This window comes from Octopus sinensis, linkage group LG4 (genome assembly GCF_006345805.1).
Source record: "Octopus sinensis linkage group LG4, ASM634580v1, whole genome shotgun sequence".
NCBI lineage: Eukaryota > Metazoa > Mollusca > Cephalopoda > Octopoda > Octopodidae > Octopus > Octopus sinensis.
The window spans coordinates 3,473,460-3,492,820 of NC_043000.1; the positions used below are offsets into that span (position 1 = coordinate 3,473,460).

Here is a 19,361-nt window from a genome sequence, read left to right on the forward strand (position 1 = left end):
TTGTAGGTAAAACATGGACATGAGGAGGTGGAGATGTACAGAAGGTTGTAATTTGAGGGAAGAAAGGATTGGGTGAAGAGTGTAAACCGGGTTAACAGAGGTTAATGCACAACAGCTACAGTGAGAGGGAGGAGAAGTGTGTGTATGAAGTGAGTTTGGTGAGGGTTGGTACACAGCTACAATGACTGTTAGTAAAAAAAATGTGTATGTGGTGTGTGTATGTGTACAAGTGTCTGAGATCAAAAAACCAAAAGTACCCAAATCTGATTCAAGAAATAAAACCATAGTTACAACATTTGATAAATAAACACAAGAATTAATAGGTAAAATAAACTACATGTTGTCTTTGGGTTTCTGATGGGAAAACTTTAAAAATTTTTTATCTCAATAAATATAGAATTCCTTTACAATTTGATGTCAGCAACTTTTCAATTTCAATCAAGCATGGTGAAAAATTTTTATTAAATCCTGGGCCCCTTTCATGTCATGATAGACTTTAGGGAGTATTTGAATACCTCGGTTAAAATATCTCTACATCAGTTGCTATTTGGTGTGGTTTGGCTAGTCTAATACAACTAGACCACAACGGTGAATTGATTCAATATCACATTATAATATACAAATTTCTACAGGTCCTACAGTCTTTATATTTGTCCTGACAACAACAAAAACAACAAAAATAAAGATTTATAAAAGATGTTTGTTGACAAAACATTTTGAGCTTTCTCTACCTATTTTCAGCTTTTTTTTTTTTTTTCTACAAACCAGATTTAACTAAATAATAAATTATCTCTGAAATATTTAGACCTCTAATCATTACACCATTGTTTCCCAGACAGCTGGGTCATACAGATGTACTGGTGAGTTTGTTCTTATAATATTTCAGATGAATATTCATAAACAATATTTCACTAGATGAATATTTATAAACAATATCTCACTTTATATAAGTAACAAAATTTTCAGTTGTTCAGGTCACAAAATAATGCAAATGAAAACTTGTTGTGTAGATACTCCTGCTGATAATCTAATTAAGGATGTAGGCAAGAGTCAGGAGACACACAGCAAATATTTTCATCAAAGACAGAATATAATTTATTATCAGCAAAGACACATAAAAACTGTTGCTTTCATTAACAGTTTTTATTGTCAGTTACAGTTTTGTTGTAATAAAGATTTCTAACAATGGTGCAAGGCCAAAGAAATAATATATCAAATTATATCTATTCCAGTATTTGACTGGCACTTCTTTTTGTTTTGTTTTTTGTTTTTTTTTACCAATCCTGGAAAGATGAAAGGTGAAGTTACCTTCGACGGGATTTGAACTTCAAATGCAAGGGAGACACGACTAAATACTGCCAAAGTATTTTGTCTGTTGCCATTCTACTGATTCTTCAACCCATAGTTATAATAACAATTGGTTTCAGTGAGCAGTCCCATAGTAATTTGAAGGCTGCACCTCTGGGTCTGTAGAAACGGATGCTACCAAAATCGCCATGGGACCATTCACTGCTATAATGATAATAATTATTATCATTATTAACATAAGTACAAAACCAGACATTTGGGAAAGGGGAACAGTTAAACTGACTCCAGTATTTGACTACATTATTTATTGATTCCAGAAGGATGAAAGGCGAAGTTGGCCTCAATAAGATTTGAACTCAGAACATAACGGCAGATGAAATACCGCTAAGCATTTCGCCCGGCGTGCTAACATTTCTGCTGCTCTAGCAATTCTGCTAATCAATAATAATAATAATAATAATAATAATAATAATAATAATAATAATACTAATAATGATAATCCTTTCTACTATAGACACATGGCCTGAAATTTGTGGAGAGGGGACTAATCGATTACATCGACCCCAGTGCGTAACTGGTACTTAATTTATCGACCCTGGCAGAATTTGAACTCAGAACGTAGCAGCAGACAAAATACTGCTAAGCATTTCACCCAGCATGTTAATGACACTGCCAGCTCGCCGCCTTCATAATAATAATAATAATAATAATAATAATAATAATAAATAATAATAATAATCCTTTCTTCTATAAGCATAAGGCCTGAAATTTGGGGAAGGGGTATAAGTTGATTACAGCGTTCCCAGGGCTCCACTGGTACTTATTTTACTGACCCCAAAAGGATGAAAGGCAAAGTTGACCTCAGCAGAATTTTAATAATAATAATAATAATAATAATAATTATAATTATATATATAGATATATTTATATCGACCCCAGTGTTCAACTGGTACTTATTTTATCAACCTCAAAGTGATGAAAGGTAACGTTGACCTCAGTGGAATTTGAATAATAATAACAATAATAATCTTTTCTACTTTTGGCACAAGGCCTGACATTTTGGGGGAGGGAACCAGTCGATTAGATCGACCCCAGTACACAACTGGTACTTAATTTATCAACCCTGAAAGGATGAAAGGCAAAGTCAACCTCAGCAGAATTTGAACTCAGAATGTAACAACGGGTGAAATACTGCTAAGCATTTCGTCCAGCATGCTAATGATTCTGCCAGCTCGCCAGCTTAATAATAATAATAATAATAATGATAATAATAATAGTTTCGAATTTTGGCACAAGGCCAGCAATTTCAGGGGAGGGGTGCTTATTTTATCAATCCTAGAAAGATGAAAGGCAAAGTCAGCCTCATCAGCATTTGAACTCGGAATGTCAAGAGCTGGAGAAAATGCTGCTGAGCATTTTGTCTGGTGCAGTAAAGATTCAGCAATCTCACTGCCTTGATGATGATAATAATAATAATAATAAAACTATAATGAAGAAGAAAACAGTAAGAATGATGTGTTGGCTTGCTAAATCAATGGAATGAAAACTATAAAATATGAGATATGCCTATGAGAACAGTATTAGAATTTTGGATGAGGACCGTGGCATGAGATGCTGTACAGAATTGGATGCTGGGTCATCAACATCTAAGGCAGTTCCTAAGAAACAGCAGTTGAGACCATTTTGAAAGATACTTGAAACAACTTGTATGAGAATGATGCCATAATATTGTGAATAATCAGTGGTCGTTAATCGCAGTGATGGGTTGGGGATCAAAAAAATGAAATATTAACAATGAAAAAATGATATGTGAGATGAGTGGAGGAAAGCTGTAGAATAAGTATGTGGATGTATTCTGTTGGTCGTCGTCTCTAAGAGGGTTGTTTGGGTGGTGTTGGCAATAATCTGAGATCAAAGCTGTCAGCTTCAGTCAAGAAATCAATAGGATAGAGTGAAGGTTACAGAGAAATGAGGCCATTATAGGGAGCTATGGAACTGTGTTTTAAAGGAAGCCCTAAAAACAGTTTTCCATGAAGCTAAAAATTTAAAGGCAGACACACGACAGCTAAGCCCCGTTAAAGGTCCCATTGACACACCTTAACATCTGGGAACAATAATAGCTCTCAAGTGGATAGGAAGTCCTGGTTACATATGAAAATTATATTTTATATACACACATACAGCACTCAGTTATACTTCTCACTCGCCCAGTCACCTGCATGTGTATACCTCCCTCCCTCACTTTCTTTCTCTCTCTCTCTCTCTCTCTCTCTCCTGCTTTCTCTCAAAGACACACACACACACACATTGCTGATATGATTGTTTATTAAGAGAGATTTATCTAGACATGGCTTTATAAACAGTTAACACTGAGAGCTATGCAGAAACACTGGAGAAATATCACATTGCTACATGCAGTAAAACAGTGTTTTGGAATTTAATTAATTTTTTTTTTTTTCCTTTAGGATTTCAAATTACTTTTATGGAATCACAGATAAGATTGGTTTTATGGGAAGCAAAGAAAATGAAAAATAACCTTAGTACAACTGAAAAATAACTTTAAATGTAATGTTTAAAAAAAAAAGGAAACATAAAGAACAAAAAAAAACCATAACAAAAGAAAATGTTGAAATGTAAACATTAAAGTGAGCAGTAGCAGCAGTAGTAGCAGGTCCGAGATTGGCTACAGTTATAGAGTTGCAGCCTGGACAGGTAAGTGGACCAAGAAATAGCCATAAAGATATCAGGCACATGGTAAGTGGTTCACAACACCAGCGCACTGCCTGAGCAGTGAGAAAGTCTTTCAACAGCCACTTTTTAGTAGTATGTCAAATATCTACGGTCACTGCCAGACAGTAATAGTTCCTTAGAATTGTATTTTCGGCACCAAGGAAGGTAGCAATCCAATCCCAAAGTAAAAAATGTTTTGTCAGTAGGTAGATTGTTTGTGACTGTTATGTTCCTTTGCCACCTTTCCTCACCGTTAAAAGTTGTTCCCTCTCAAGAACATCGGCGCTGACGTAATCGTTGTCCCACTCGAGCTCAGCAGAGTTTGCAGGACTGGTTGGATGTAGCATTTCTTGAGCAGCTAGAGCAACGAGATTTTCTTCTGTGGCTGATCGAGGTGCTTTATGGGGTATAATTCCTGGAAAACAGAAAATAGATTGTGTAGTAACAGGAAAGAAATGATAAAAATTCTAGATTAATACACATTGAAAAGGTTGCAAGATGCAACGAAAATTTTAGGAAAATAAAAATAAGAAAAAAGTGGAAATTTTACCGGTGAGTGTGTTACATTATAAGGCACAAAAAGAAAATGACTCTCCCCAGACACAACAGAATATGCTTCAACACACAAACTCATATAAAGAATCTTGCAAACCAAATCCAAAGATGAAATATAAATTAACAACATTTAAATGCTAGTTTCAAATTTTGGCACAAGGCCAGCAATTTCAAGGGATGGGAGTAAGTTGATTACATCAACCCCAGTGCTCAACTGGTACTTGTGTTATTGACCTCAAAAGGATGAAAGGCAAAATTGACCTCAGTGGAATTTGACCTCAGGACATAAAGATGGATGAAATGCTGCTAAGTGTCTTTGCTTGGCATGCTAGCGGTTCTGCCAGCTTGCCACCTCACAACATTTAAATATTAAATCAAATTCAACATGGGGTGTATTACACAATCTTTTCTATAAGATATAACTAAGGTATAGAGAAATCTCGCTTCCGCAAATCTCATATAACTAAGGATTCAATTGCAAAGATTTATTTTCCTTCTTTATATGAAGCCAATTAATGTGCATTAAATTCTCTTCAGAATTTTATTAATACTAACTTTAAATAAAATGTTAGAAAAAGGAAAAGTAGAAACACATTTTCCAAAACATTAAGACACCAAATGCTGGTTACAGCAAAACATGTAATTACAACATTGCTATGATGATGAAGAGAAGAAGGAGGGCGAGGATAATAATAATTGCTTGTAACATAAGTACAAGGCCAGAAATTCTGGGGGAGGGGTTAGTTGATTAAAGTGACCCTAGTGCAGGACTGATACTTTATTTTATCGACCCTGGAATTGATTAAGCAAAGATCATCTTAGCAGAATCTGAAATCTGAAATGTAAAGAAATGCTACAAGATATTTTGCTTGGCATTTTACTAATTCTGTCAATCCACCATTATTATTATTATTTCTGGTGGAGGACTACTATAGATAGTTTACAAAAATCCTTGGTTTGGCAGTGTTTCCAAAGGGCACTACTAATAATATGATTTCTTTTATTCACCACTGGAGTATCTGATGGGGGAGACATTACAAAGATAGTTTACAATTTGTGTTGGGATTTACATAAAAAGATAAAGGAAAAAAATGGAGGGGAGAGTCAATATAAAAAGTATATATAATATACAAAGTGATGAAGCAATTTTCTTGATACAAAAGAGTCTCCAACAAGGGTCTAATCAAGGAACTTCACAGACATAGGGTCATACTGATCACCAAGGTCTTGTTTAATTGTTGTTCTCAAAACTATAGGTGCATGCTTAAAGTATCAGGTCATCCCATAAGTTCTGTCCAATTTTACCTTTTTTAAGATTGAATGAAATTTAATAGTATTTTAGAATGTCTAATGGAATTAAAAATTATTTTTATACATTTGTGTACATTTAAACTAATTAAATATTATTTTAGAGAATAATAGAAGTAAAATTTCTTTGGTAAAACCCTTTCTAACATGGGAGTATCCAAAGCACATAATGCTTTATGAGTACAAAAAAGGAAACTCTGCAGCCGAAGCAACTCAAAACATACACTCAGTTTATGGGAAAGAATGCTTGAATGAAAGAACTTGCAGAAGATGGTTTGCAAAATTCAGAAATGGAGATGAAGATCAAACAGGGCGTCCAGTTGAATTTGATGATAAGCTCCTTGAGGCATTACTTGAAGAAAATCTAGCATTATTAGTTGAAGAATTGGCATTAAAGCTTAGATCAAACCATACAACTGTTCATCGTCATCTTCAACAACTTGGAAAATGGGTGCCTCATGAATTGTCCGAAAGCACCTGCAAATCCCAAGTTGACATCTGCTCTCCATTCTTGTGAACTCATTTCATCCTTTTTCGATAGACTTGTGACTGGTGATGAAAAATGGATCTTCTATTGAAATGTTAAACGTCATAAACAGTGGTTTGGTAAAAGAGAAAAGCTCAACCACAACCGAGAAGAGAACTTCATAGAAAAAAAGGTTCTTCTCTCTATCTAGTGGGATTGCAAAGGAGTAATTCACTTTGAATTGTAACTACCTAATGCAACAATCAATGATCAAGTCTACTGACAGCAATTAGAACGTTTGAAACAATCTTGGAAGAAAAAAAGACCCACTTTAGTGAATCGATAGGAGTGATGTTTCATCAGGACAATGTGTGACCCCACACTGCAAAGATCACATCACAGAAGATCGAAGACCTTGGTTGGGAAAAAATTCCTCATCCACCTTATTCTCCCGACCTTGTTCCTTCAGACTACCATTTGTTTCATAGTTTACAGAATCATTTGGGGGACATAACTTTCGCAGGCCAAGAGGAGGTTGAAACTGACATTTCAGAGTTCTTTGCTTTGAAACCAAAAGAGTTTTATATTGATGGGATAAAAAAGCTTGTAAATAGATGGAAGGAAGTCATAGATAATCAGGGAAAGTACATTGATGATTAAATTTCAATGAAATATAACATTTGATCACTTGTTTTCTTTATTCAAAATTCGGACAGAACTTATGGGAGGACCTGATAGTTCCATTTACCATAACCAGTTTTTCCAGTCATCCACCTTTGACAAATTCACTGGGAAAGAGTACTTCATTCTCCATTCTCACTTTCCTTTCCAAGTGGAACTTGAAAAAGTTGATGAAAGCTTGAACAAAGAGGAAAATGTGAATTTTCAATCTTTCCAACCTTGTCCACCACATACCTTCTTTCACCATAGCCACCAAACAGAGGAACACTGCTTGCACCACCTTGTTAAAGGCAGGTGACCATCACAATGGACTCAGCCTGCAGCCAGATTTGTCCTAGACACAACAACAGTTATTTGACATATCTCCATAAATAGGCAATGCCCAGGCACTGTGCAAGTGCATGGCGTATGGTTTTGTTGCTCTGCATGCACTTCAAACAAACCTGTCTAGCAGCACTTCCATGTCTGTGGGGTTTATCTTGAACTGATAATGCCCCTTGGGAACAGTTACCAGGCAAAGGATTTCTGGAAATTATCCATAGTAGTCCTCCACTAGAAATCTTATGAAACAAACCAGCTTGTTCATCCTCAACAACAAACTAGCCAGTCTCTTTCAAACAGTATCATGTCTGTGGGGAAGGGGACAGTTGATTTTATTGATCTCAGTATTGACAGGTACTTTATCAAACTCAAAAAATGAAGGCAAAATTGACCTCAGCAGGATTCAAAATCAGAATACAACAATAATAATAATTCAAGCATGAGAATAAGCTTAGTTTAGGGAAGGTTACAACTGATCAGATTGACCCCATTGTTCTAATTTTATTAGCTCTGTAATGGTGAGATGCAAAATTGAGTGTAGTGAACTCAGAATTTAATAGTATGTAACTAAATATTACAAGGCATTTTTTTATCAGTGTCCTTGTGATCAGTTTGAACTGATCACAATAATACTAATATTAATAGTAATACTAATAGTAATAACAGTTTATATAGTTGCAATGAAGACATAAGTAAAGCATTATGTAGATGAAACACAAAAACACTAATTTGTGGAAGTGTTTTATCAAGTGGAATGAAATACTGATTTCAAATTTTGGCACAAGGCCAGCAATTTTGGGGGCGGTGTTAAGTCAATTACATTGACCATAGTGCTCAACTGGTACTTATTTTATCAACCCTGAAAGGATCAAAGGCAAAGTCAATCAGAATGCAAAGATGGATGAAATGCTGCTAAGCATTTTGCCAGCTCACCACTTTAAGTGAATTGAAATATTAATTAATAGAAATAATAATTAATAACAATATAATTCTCATATGGTTTAAGCACATGCAGGAAAAAAATCAAGACTTCATACAGAAAAAATCAAGACTTCTCACAAATCCCAACTGTCCAGAACATACGAAAAAATTGCCTTTTCTATACTGTCAATCAAGAAACAAACCATTTAAATATTTTAAACTCACTACTTTCATAAATGAAAAAAAAATCCCCTCTCCATCCTGACTCTCCATGTCAAGTGGTACTGGAATAGTACAATGGACATTTTGCAGGAAATGAAAACACTTGACTTCAAACATTCAGCCTTGTCCTTTGTCCTACATCTCTATAACCACCAGAAGTAAAGCCATTGCTTACTTTCTTTGTTAAGAAAAATGACAGAGCAATATTTACAGGATGGCCAGTAGGTAACTTGATTTAGCCCAAACAATGCATTGACCCCTTAGTATGTCGTACCACATCATAGATATACTTTGCTGTTTATACTATTGAACCTGTACAGCTTCCTGTGAACTGGAAGTGTTCCTTAGTTCCACTCCCAGTTTAGGATTTCCATCACCTCCATAATGCTTGACACAGTAGTCTTTAGAAAGAGTCTTCACAGCATATCAAAGTCAATGCTTAAAGTAACCTGCATATCCTTCACTAATCTCTCTATATATAAAGCTGAAGTTGTCTGTGTATGGCAGCCTTCAACTAATACTATATCCTCCAAGACCCTGCAGCGCAAGTTGACCAAAATTGAGAGTATGATAGAAGAAGGCTTGCTCTTCCTTCTGTAGAAGAATAAAATTCAAATCAGACCATGTTAACACCAAAAATTATTTACAGCAAAATGGTGAGTTTTTTCTATGAAAATCCCTATTTGTTATGATTTTTTGACTGCTGTGTCACCATTTTTCGGTGTATTTCAACAAGAAAAATGTTCACTTAAAGAGAATAACAAGCTACATAATGCAAAATTTTTACTTTTCAAAAATTCCAATTCTAAAGGATCGAAACAAACCTGAGCAACGCCGGACGATACTGCTAGTTCTTGATAAACTAATAAGAGTCATTGTCCCACTAATGGCACTGCCTGATTGATGTAGTACTGAGGGTACCAGACAACATTAGGTTCCCAGCCTCATTCGACACTTTATAGATGGCAGCTCTATCAAGATTATCAGCTGAGTGAAAGCTTTCTTTACAAAAGAAAGAAAAATCATTCTTTCTGATTTAGGCACAAAGCCTAACTCTTTTGAGGGAAAGAGTTAGTCAATTACATCCATCCCAGGACTAGTTTTTTTATATTTTATCATTTCCTTAGAGAAAAGTCTATGTGTGACATTGAGAGCATAAGTATTTCTGGCCTCTATCTAATGCAAGCGCAGATAATCCAGCAACTGCATCTGCAAATTCTTTGCAATAATAATAACAATAATGATAATAATGCTTTCAAATTTTGGCACAAGGCCAGTAATTATGGAGGAGGGGTAAGTTGCTTACATTGACCCCAGGACTCAACCGGTAGTTATTTTATTGACCCAGAAAGGGATGAAAGACAATGTTGAACCCATTGGAATCGGACAGATGAAATGCCACCAAGCATTTTGCCTGGCATGCTTAAAAATCCTGTCAGCTTGCTATAATAATAATAATAATAATAATAATCATAATAAAATATTCAGACAAATACATAACAAAAACACCAGGACTTACAAACACATATAACATACAGAAAATTGCACTACTAGGCACTGCACACATCCTACGCAGAACACTTTCCATACAATAACCATCAGAGCATCACAACAAATCACAGCACATACCCAAGGCATACAGAGCTGCGCTCGGTAGTGAAGTGAAAGCACGCTATAAAAATAAAACTACTGAATAATAATAATAATAATAATAATAATAATAATAATAATAATAATCAATAACATCCTAAAAGTAATGCTAACAAACTATCAAGAAAGGAATGTGGCAGAAGATTACTAAACAAAGTAGACCCTATTAGTAGTGTGATACTGGGTTTGAATAATTTTGTTGTGAAGAATAACAATAGAAAATTGTTGACAGCTAGAGATACCCAAAAAGTAACTGAAACAGTAGGAGAATTCAAAGAGAAGAGGATGAACAACAGAACAAGCAAATGGAAAGAAATAGAATTACATGGCCAATTCATGCCACAAACTGAGAATGTTGGTAGTAAAGAACACTGGCTCTGGCTAATGGATTGGAACTAGAAACAAAAGACCAAAACGCTAATTATAACTGTTCAGGAACAAGCCATTAAAACAATTCTGATAAAGGCAAAGATTGACAACACTCAGACAGCAAATGTAGAATTTGCAGTAAGGAAATGAAAATATTGATCACTTCTTGAATGAGTGTAGTATACTAGCACAAAATGAGTATAAATATACGCATGACTGTGTAGGTAAAAAAGTCTAATGGAATGTTAGCTGAGTGTATGGCTTCAAAATAACACAAAAGCAGTATGAACACAAACCAAAGGCTGTGGTAGAAAATGAGAATTGCAGGATCTTGTGGAAATCACCATAAAAAGACTGACTTCTTGAAGTAAGAAGACCAGATATGATTATTTAGAAGACAAAATAAGGAAACAGTGTAAGATCATAAATCTTGCAATTTCCAATGATAGCAGATTCAATATCATAGAAATTGAAAATAATTGAAAAATATCAGGATCTAGCTAGAGAACTGAAGAGACTGTGAAAGACTAAGACAATAATTATTCCTGTGGTAATTGGTTCACTTAGAATCCTACATAAATGACCGAAAGACTGGAATTGAGATTCACACAGATGACCCAAAGAAATGCACCATCCTACACTCTGCAAGAATCCTAAGGAAGGCTTTTGAGATATCAGGAGACTTGTTTTTATCAAGCTTCAAGATAAAATCCCTGCTAATTAGATCAGCATGTACTGGGTCATCCCATAAATAATGCGGTTTTTTCAGTTGCATGAACTAAAAGTCAGACGGGGATGGGATAAACTACATGCAACAACTTGTTATAAAAACAAGCAGTAATTTCCCCTTGTCCTTATTGTCAATGCAAGTTGTGAAGAGTGCAGTTCAATTTTAACAGTTATTTTTTCAAAGCTATAACGGAAGTGACAAAGGGGCATATTTTGCTTTATGAGTTCAATAAAGGCAACAATGCAATGGAAAGTGTGAGGAATATTAATGCAGTATATGGGGATCGGACAATAAGTGTAAGCCAGTGTCAATGGTGGTTCTAGAATCTCTGAACCAGAAACTACAGTCTAGAACATGACCCTTGTCCTGGAAGATCTGTAGAGCTCAACAAGGATGTCCTACAAACCCTAGTGGAACAAAATCCCATTGTAACTGTTGAGTAACTAGCAGAGAAGTTTGGATTTGGTCATTCAATCATTTATCAACATCTGTGTGCCATCAGAAAAGTCAGCAAATTGGGTCAATGGGTTCCTCACAAACTTTCTGAGTCTAATCACACACAGAAAGTGAATGTGTGTCCTTCTTTGCTGTCACAGCTCTCCGATGAACCTCTTTTGGACCAAATACTGACTGGTGACAAGAAATGGATTCTCTATAAAAATGTCAAGCACCGAAGACAGTGGGTAGGGAAAAGAGAAACATCACCACCCCAGGCTAAAGAAAGTTTTCACCCACATAGGATGTTATCTGCTTGGTGGGATATGAAAGGTTTAGTCCATTTTGAACTTTTAAACCCAAACTAAATAACAAAGGAGATCTTCTTTGAGCAGCTTGAGCGGCTTAAGTCAGCGCTAGAAGAAAAACAACTATCTTTGGTTCCAAGATGAAAGATGTTCTTCCATCAGGATAATGCTCGGCCACAGCAAGGATGACATCCCAAAGGCTGGAGCAGTTTGAATGGGAAACAATGCAACACCCACCCACCACATTCACCAGATATTGCTCCATCTGATTATCATTTATTCCGCAGTCTTCAAAATCATTTGGATGGAAAAAATATGAATTCTGTAGAGGAGATCAGAACAGTACTGGAGGAGAATATTTCATCATGGACAAGTGAATTTTGGAAGAGGGGCCTTGCAAGTCTACCAGATAGATGGAAGTACATTGTAGAAAATGAAGGAAAGGATATTTCAGATTTAAAAAGAACTTTATCTTAATTTTGAAAAATAAAAGAGGTATAAAAAGCCACATTATTTATGGGATGACCTAATACTAGTTTACTACTACTACTACTACTACTACTACCACCAATAACAATAATAATAGCTAGCAGGACCTGTGAATATTTCACGGAATTAATGGTAAACCTATCTCGTTATGTTTGAAAACTTTGTCCAAAAAACCTGAAAGCATAGCCTGTGTTGTGTCTGTATGGAAAGATAGTCACTCATCTGCTACTCATTGAAAAGTGGAATAAATTGGAATACGGTGAATACTTAATGCACTTTATATATACACTTTATATACTTTATGCCCAATTTTATAGATTTAATACACAGACTCATATTTTTCCATTTTTCTCATAAACAAAAAAGAAATGTCCCATATATATATGATACAACTTTTAGTTAAATTGCATATATCTTCCATGTAAATGAACATGAATATTTCATGGAATTGCAATTATGCATATACGTTAAGTGTGAGATGATATAAAAAAAACTAAGCTCAATTAAATAAAAATACACTTTTCATTATCCACTCACCACCACCACCACCATCTCTCTCTCCTCTTTCTCCCCTCTCACCCCTCTCCCTTTCTTCAAACTCACCATCAGAACATCACCCCTCTGCTAAAATTATATTCTTAACTCTCTTCCTCTACATTCAACTAACTTTTTCAACCACGTAATAAATATTACATTCCCTCTAACTCACATCATGGATGCTTGTCTCTCTCTCTTTCTGTCTCACTTTTTACCTTATCTTTTTTTTTTCTCTCCTTTTTCTTTCTCCTAATCATGTGAAAGTGTTACAATTACATTCCCTCTACCTCACATCATGGACACTTCTCTCTTGCTCTTTCTCTCTCTCTCTCTCTCTTTTCTTTCTCCCTCTTTTCCTCTAATGACATGAAAGCATTACCGACAGGCTAAGTAACATAATGACAAGCAGAATTATTATAAGATAAGCTTGTGAATACTTAAGGTTACAAATAGTAACCAGCTACCCACCTAAATTCACCCAGGAATAAGAATGAACCCAAGTCAAATCACCAATATAATGATAATCCTTTCTATTATAAGCACAAGCCCTGCAATTTTAGAGGAGCGGTATAGTTGAATAATAATAATAATAATAATAATAATAATAATAATAATGATAATAATAATAATAATAATAATAATAATATTATAATAAGGTGCATTAGGCATGATAAAAAAATATTCAGACAAATACATAACAAAAACACCAGGACTTACAAACACATATAACATACAGAAAATTGCACTACTAGGCACTGCACACATCCTACGCAGAACACTTTCCATACAATAACCATCAGAGCATCACAACAAATCACAGCACATACCCAAGGCACACAGAACTGCGCTCGGTAGTGAAGTGAAAGCACGCTATAAAAATAAAACTACTGAATAATAATAATAATAATAAATGTCCTGATGTAGTACCAAGCAGTGGTTCTCATGACTTCTGATTTTAACTGATTGGAAGTGTTATCATGTACATGTTTTTGTCTTGGTATAAAAGATGGGCTACAGCAAATATTCTGCTCAATATCACAGATTTGCTTGACCTTAAACCAGATGAGCATGTCCCTCAGTGACTGACAATATGTTAATCTCTGATCATGAACAGGAGTAGTGGGGGAGCATCATAGGCATGTGCTGAAAGGAATTCTTTGGGGTTTGAATAATTCACCTCTGGAAACATGGGTGTGTCATTCATCATCCTTAAACAAACCTTATTCAAGGACCTTTTGAGCAGGATGGGCTACTCAACCCGAAGAGAATTGTAACTGAGCCCCAACTGCAAGGTCATGTGCGGTTTATCTTAATATGAGATCACCATGTTGCCCACATGTAGTTGTGATGTATGTGCCCGGTGTAACTTTATCCGATGAGTAGTCATGATGGGTATATTGGGCTTCGTATATTTGTACCCCAGTGTTACATTGATTGCATGCATTGCTCTCTCTCACTCAATAATAATAGTGATTAATGATTTGTAATATATATACAGGGCCAGAAATTTGGAGAAAGTAAGCAGTCTATTATATTGACCCCAGAGCTTGTCTGGTACCCAAATTTGATCTCAGAATCTCAAGTGGCATAACTAAATAAAATATGAATTGTGTGTGAGTGTGTATACATATCAGACATAATATAGATGAGGAGCATGAAAATATGGGACAGCTACTCGATTAAGATAGAGCACCGTAAAAATTCCAACCACTTTCCAGTTTTCAATCCGAGTGTGATTGGGTCCTTTCCAAAGCAAGCAAAACTTACTGTGCCCACTCATCTTCCATAGATTTTATTGGAAAACTGCAGTAATTCTCTCTACTACCTTCCGTTTCAAACAGTACTTGAATAATTTGGTCAGAGTAAAAATTGCTTCCCTCTGCTTTTTCATCCCCATCTTCCGTATGACTTATTTTTAATAGAACCACTTAATGAACAAACATTGTCTGGTTTTGAGACACATCTTCAAAATGGATATGGCTCATAGCAAGATCCCTATTATATTTAATAGTAGCCAATAGGCATTTGTGGCCTTCATTAATCTATATAAATTGCAAGAGTGGACAATCCAACAACTTCAGCTGAAAGCTTTGAATTATTATTATTCTGATAAACGTGAGTATATGGCCTTTTATCTAACCTTCAATTACCCTATTATTATTATTATTATTATTATTATTATTAATTATTATTATTATTATATTATTATTATTATTATTATTAATTATTATTAATTATAATAATAATAATAATAATAATAATGGTTTTAAATTTTGGCACAAAGCCAGCAATTTCAGTGAAGGAGGTAAGGTGACCCCCAAGTATTTAATCAGTACTTATTTCATTGACCCTGAAAGGATGAAAGACAAAGTCAACCTCAGCAGAATTTGAACTCCAACATAAAACTGGAAGAAATACAGAGAAGCATTTGATCTGACATGCAAATAATCCTGATAGCTTGCTACCTTAATAAATAATAATAATAACAATCCTTTCTACTATAGGTATAAGGCCTGAAATTTAGGGGGAGGGTACTAGTCAATTACATCAACCCCCCATCCCCCACCCCATTCCACTGGTACTAAATTTATTGACCCTAAAAGGATGAAAGGCAAAGTTGACCTTGGTGGAATTTGAACTGAGAACATGAAGATGGATGAAATACCATTAAGCATTTCACTCAGCGTGCCAACAATTCTGCCAGCTCACCACCTTAATAATAATAATAACGATCCTTTCTACTATAGGCACAAGGCCTGAAATTTGGTGGGAAGGGGACTAGTCAATTACACCAACCCCCAGTGTTTCACTGGTACTTAATTTATTGATGCCAAAAAAGATGAAAGGCAAAGTCAACCTTGGCAGCATTTGAACTCAGAATGTGAAGACGGACGAAACACCGCTACATATTTCACCCGGCTTGTTAACGATTCTGCCAGCTCACCGCCTAAATAATAATAATATAACAACAATAATAATAACAATAGTAACAACAACAACAGCAACACTAATGATAATAATGATAATAATAAAAATGATGGAATTTAATTTAGCTATAAGAGTAGCAGTTGTTGAGGGAAGAAGTTTAGCTAAGTACATTGGTCTCTGAACTTTATCATATCAACTCTGGAAGGATGAAAGGCAAAGTTGACCTCAACAGGATATTAATTCTCAATGTAAAGAGAAGGAATGAATTCAGCATGGTTGTTTTGTCTGATACTTTAACAATTCTGCCAGTTTAATTATAACAACAGATATGGCTGCTTTACTACCCTGAATAATATCAATTAACATCGATAAAATAACAATGGAAAGAGTTGAAAACAAATAATGAAAATGTTCAAGGATACCTGTGAGTAACTGATTATTAACTTATTAGTGGTGTTTTATTGCTTTTTCACTTGTAAATTAATGTGTTGTAAACTTTCGTACTAATAACTAATTAGTCACCATGTGTAAACACACTATTAAATAATCACCACACAAATTCAGCCCGACTCCAAAGTGACAAAGAATACAAATGAAAACCATATCATTCAGTCCGAAATTAACAGAGGAAAGCATATTTTGGATTTGGTGCATAAGAAGCATGAAAAAGAGTAGGATGTGTAAAGTCCTACTTTGCCAGAAATGATTAACCCTTTTGTTACCAACGCAACTGAAACCGGCTCTGGCTCTGAGTACAAATGTCTTGTTTTCATAAGTTTTGAATTAAAATCTTCCACCAAACCTTAGTCACAATTTATGTTCCTAACACTAGCTTAAAGATGACTAAGTTATTTTACTAAATTCTTTGTTATATTTAAAATTAATATAAAGAAACACTGAGCATCTCAAAATAAATACAGTAAGAGAAGGGTTAAGCCAATACCTGATGACAGTTTTTGAGATAATGAGCCAGACTTTTCTCAAACCACACAAATAAAACAAAAAAAAAAAAAATAATTGTATACAAGAGGGATGCATTTGCATTCTACATAAATATTTTACAGTATTGCCACAATGTCGTCATTTTTGCATTTGTTTTTACATGCTAGCATAAGTTGGATAAATGTTTTTGAGGCAGTGTTTTATGATTGGATGTTCTTTATGATGCCAATACTTTTAGTTTTCTCCCATCACATGCAGGGATATAGTGTGTCTATTCTAAAACAACTGGAATATACATTTATGTAAAATATCTACAAAGAAAATAACCCTGATCTAAATCTGATTTTGGATTTGAACATACTGACTGATTTAAGAAGATATCAGATACAGAAATCAAACATTTAAAAGAAAGCATGTATAGCAAGAAAAATTTTTTTAAAGATAAAAAAAAATCAATGAAAATGCAAACAACAAAAATAAATATTAAACCTATAAATGTTGAGAAAAGCCTAGCTCAAGCCCCCAAAAATGAACAAAATAAGTACAAAATCAAACCCTAGCATATCTACAGTATACTGATCAATGAGGGTTAAACAAGAATTACACAGACAAAAATATGAAGAAAAATCAAAAGGAGAAAGATTTAAAAATAGAAAATTCTAAACATGGAAATTTTGAAAATGACAAGAATGTAAAGGTAGAAATAGTTGAAGAATTAAAATCAATAGATCTTCCTGTAAAATCTATACAACAGCCACAGAGACATAAAGAAAAGATGGTACTCTCTCAAAACAATTCGTATGAGGATATCTAAACCCAAGTAAACAACATAGAAAACAAACATACAAAGAAATGTAGAAAATAAAATATCTCTCAGTCCTTAATGAAATCAACAATGGAAAGACAGGAATAGAGACAAATACTACAGAAATACAATACAAGAAAAAATTTTTTAAATGTATCTAGAATCAAAGACTGATTAAAATCTCTAAACTGCAAAGAGTCTGTTACTTTGAAAACAACAATGATTCTTTGGACAAAACAAACAGTTTGGTTCCATCCCCAAAAGATTTTATCGAGAACAAAGTAAAACCAAACCATAAATCAATGCAGTGCCAACAGCAACAGAGGTAGAGTAATTTGGAGAAGGTATATGGACAACAAATTGATTGCCAATGGCAAGAATATGAAAAAACAATAACAAGAGTAGCACCTGAAGAAATGTGGAAAGCCATACAATAAACAACAACAACAACAGCAACAAGTAGCTCAGATATTACAAGACATGAACTGCTGGAAGGCATCAGGAAGCGATAAAGTTCCAGACTTCTGGTTGAAATATTTAACAGACATATACACAATGAGCTGGCAAAAATATACAATGATCAATAGAAAGAGTTAGAAACAATATCAGAACGGCTGACTGAAGGTGGTGGTGGTGGTGTTGGTGATGGTGGTGGTGGTGATGGTGGTGGGGGTGATGGTGGTGGTGGTGGTGGGGAAATGGGCCCCATTCAAAGAAACAGTAGATCTAAAATACTACATAACTTGCCTGCCTACGGTTTTCAAAGCATAAATGGCAATATCATAGAGAATAAATAATCAAATTTAACAAAAAAACAAAAGAATCTTTACTTCCAGAAGAACAAAGGGGATTAAAGGGTCCATATGATTGTAAAGATAAATTATCGATCAGTAAAACCATAACTGGGACAGTGGAAAGAGAGATGTGTGATCACGACATGGATAGATTATCAGAAGATATTTAATAGCATTCCCCACCTGCGCATCCTGGAAAATATTAGTCATATGTGAAGTAGCACTAGTAACAAACAAGCACATCAAACTTGTCATGAATAAATAGGAAACAATTCAGTAGATACAAGTAAAAGAGGGAATTATAGAAATATGAAACCCATCCACGTTAAAAGAGAAATAGTTCAAGAAGTCTTTCTCTCTCCACCTCCTTTTCTTTTCCGACTAGTATCAACGTCTTTACTCTTTTACTTGTTTCAGTCATTTGACTGCGGCCATGCTGAAGCATCGCCTTTAATTGAGCAACTCGACCCTGGAACTTATTCTTTTGTAAGCGCAGTACTTATTCTATCGGTCTCTTTTGCCGAACCGCTAAGTGACGGGGACATAAACACACCAGCATCGGTTGTCAAGCAATGCTAGAGGGGACAAACACAGACACACAAACACACACACGCATACATATATATATATATATACATATATACGACGGGCTTCTTTCAGTTTCCGTCTACCAAATCCACTCACAAGGCTTTGGTCGGCCCGAGGCTATAGTAGAAGACACTTGCCCAAGGTGCCACGCAGTGGGACTGAACCCGGAACCATGTGGTTGGTAGACAGGCTACTTACCACACAGCCACTCCTGCGCCTACAAACCAGATTGGACTCCAGTATAAATTCTATAGGAGGACATCCGTCATGTGAA

General features: G+C 35.0%; 1 protein-coding gene across 7 annotated transcripts in view; it reads right to left on the reverse strand.

Annotated features, from left to right (window-relative positions):
• Window positions 1–3,576: 3,576 nt before the first annotated feature.
• LOC115210949 (AP-1 complex-associated regulatory protein-like) overlaps window positions 3,577–19,361 on the reverse strand; it is a 295,023-nt gene continuing 279,238 nt past the window's right edge. For all 7 annotated transcript variants that reach the window (XM_036501717.1, XM_036501718.1, XM_029779746.2 and 4 more), the window contains one exon: window positions 3,577–4,453. In XM_036501717.1, coding sequence (XP_036357610.1) covers window positions 4,263–4,453 — 191 coding nt within the window. In that variant the 3' untranslated portion in view covers window positions 3,577–4,262. The remainder of the gene's footprint in view (window positions 4,454–19,361) is intronic.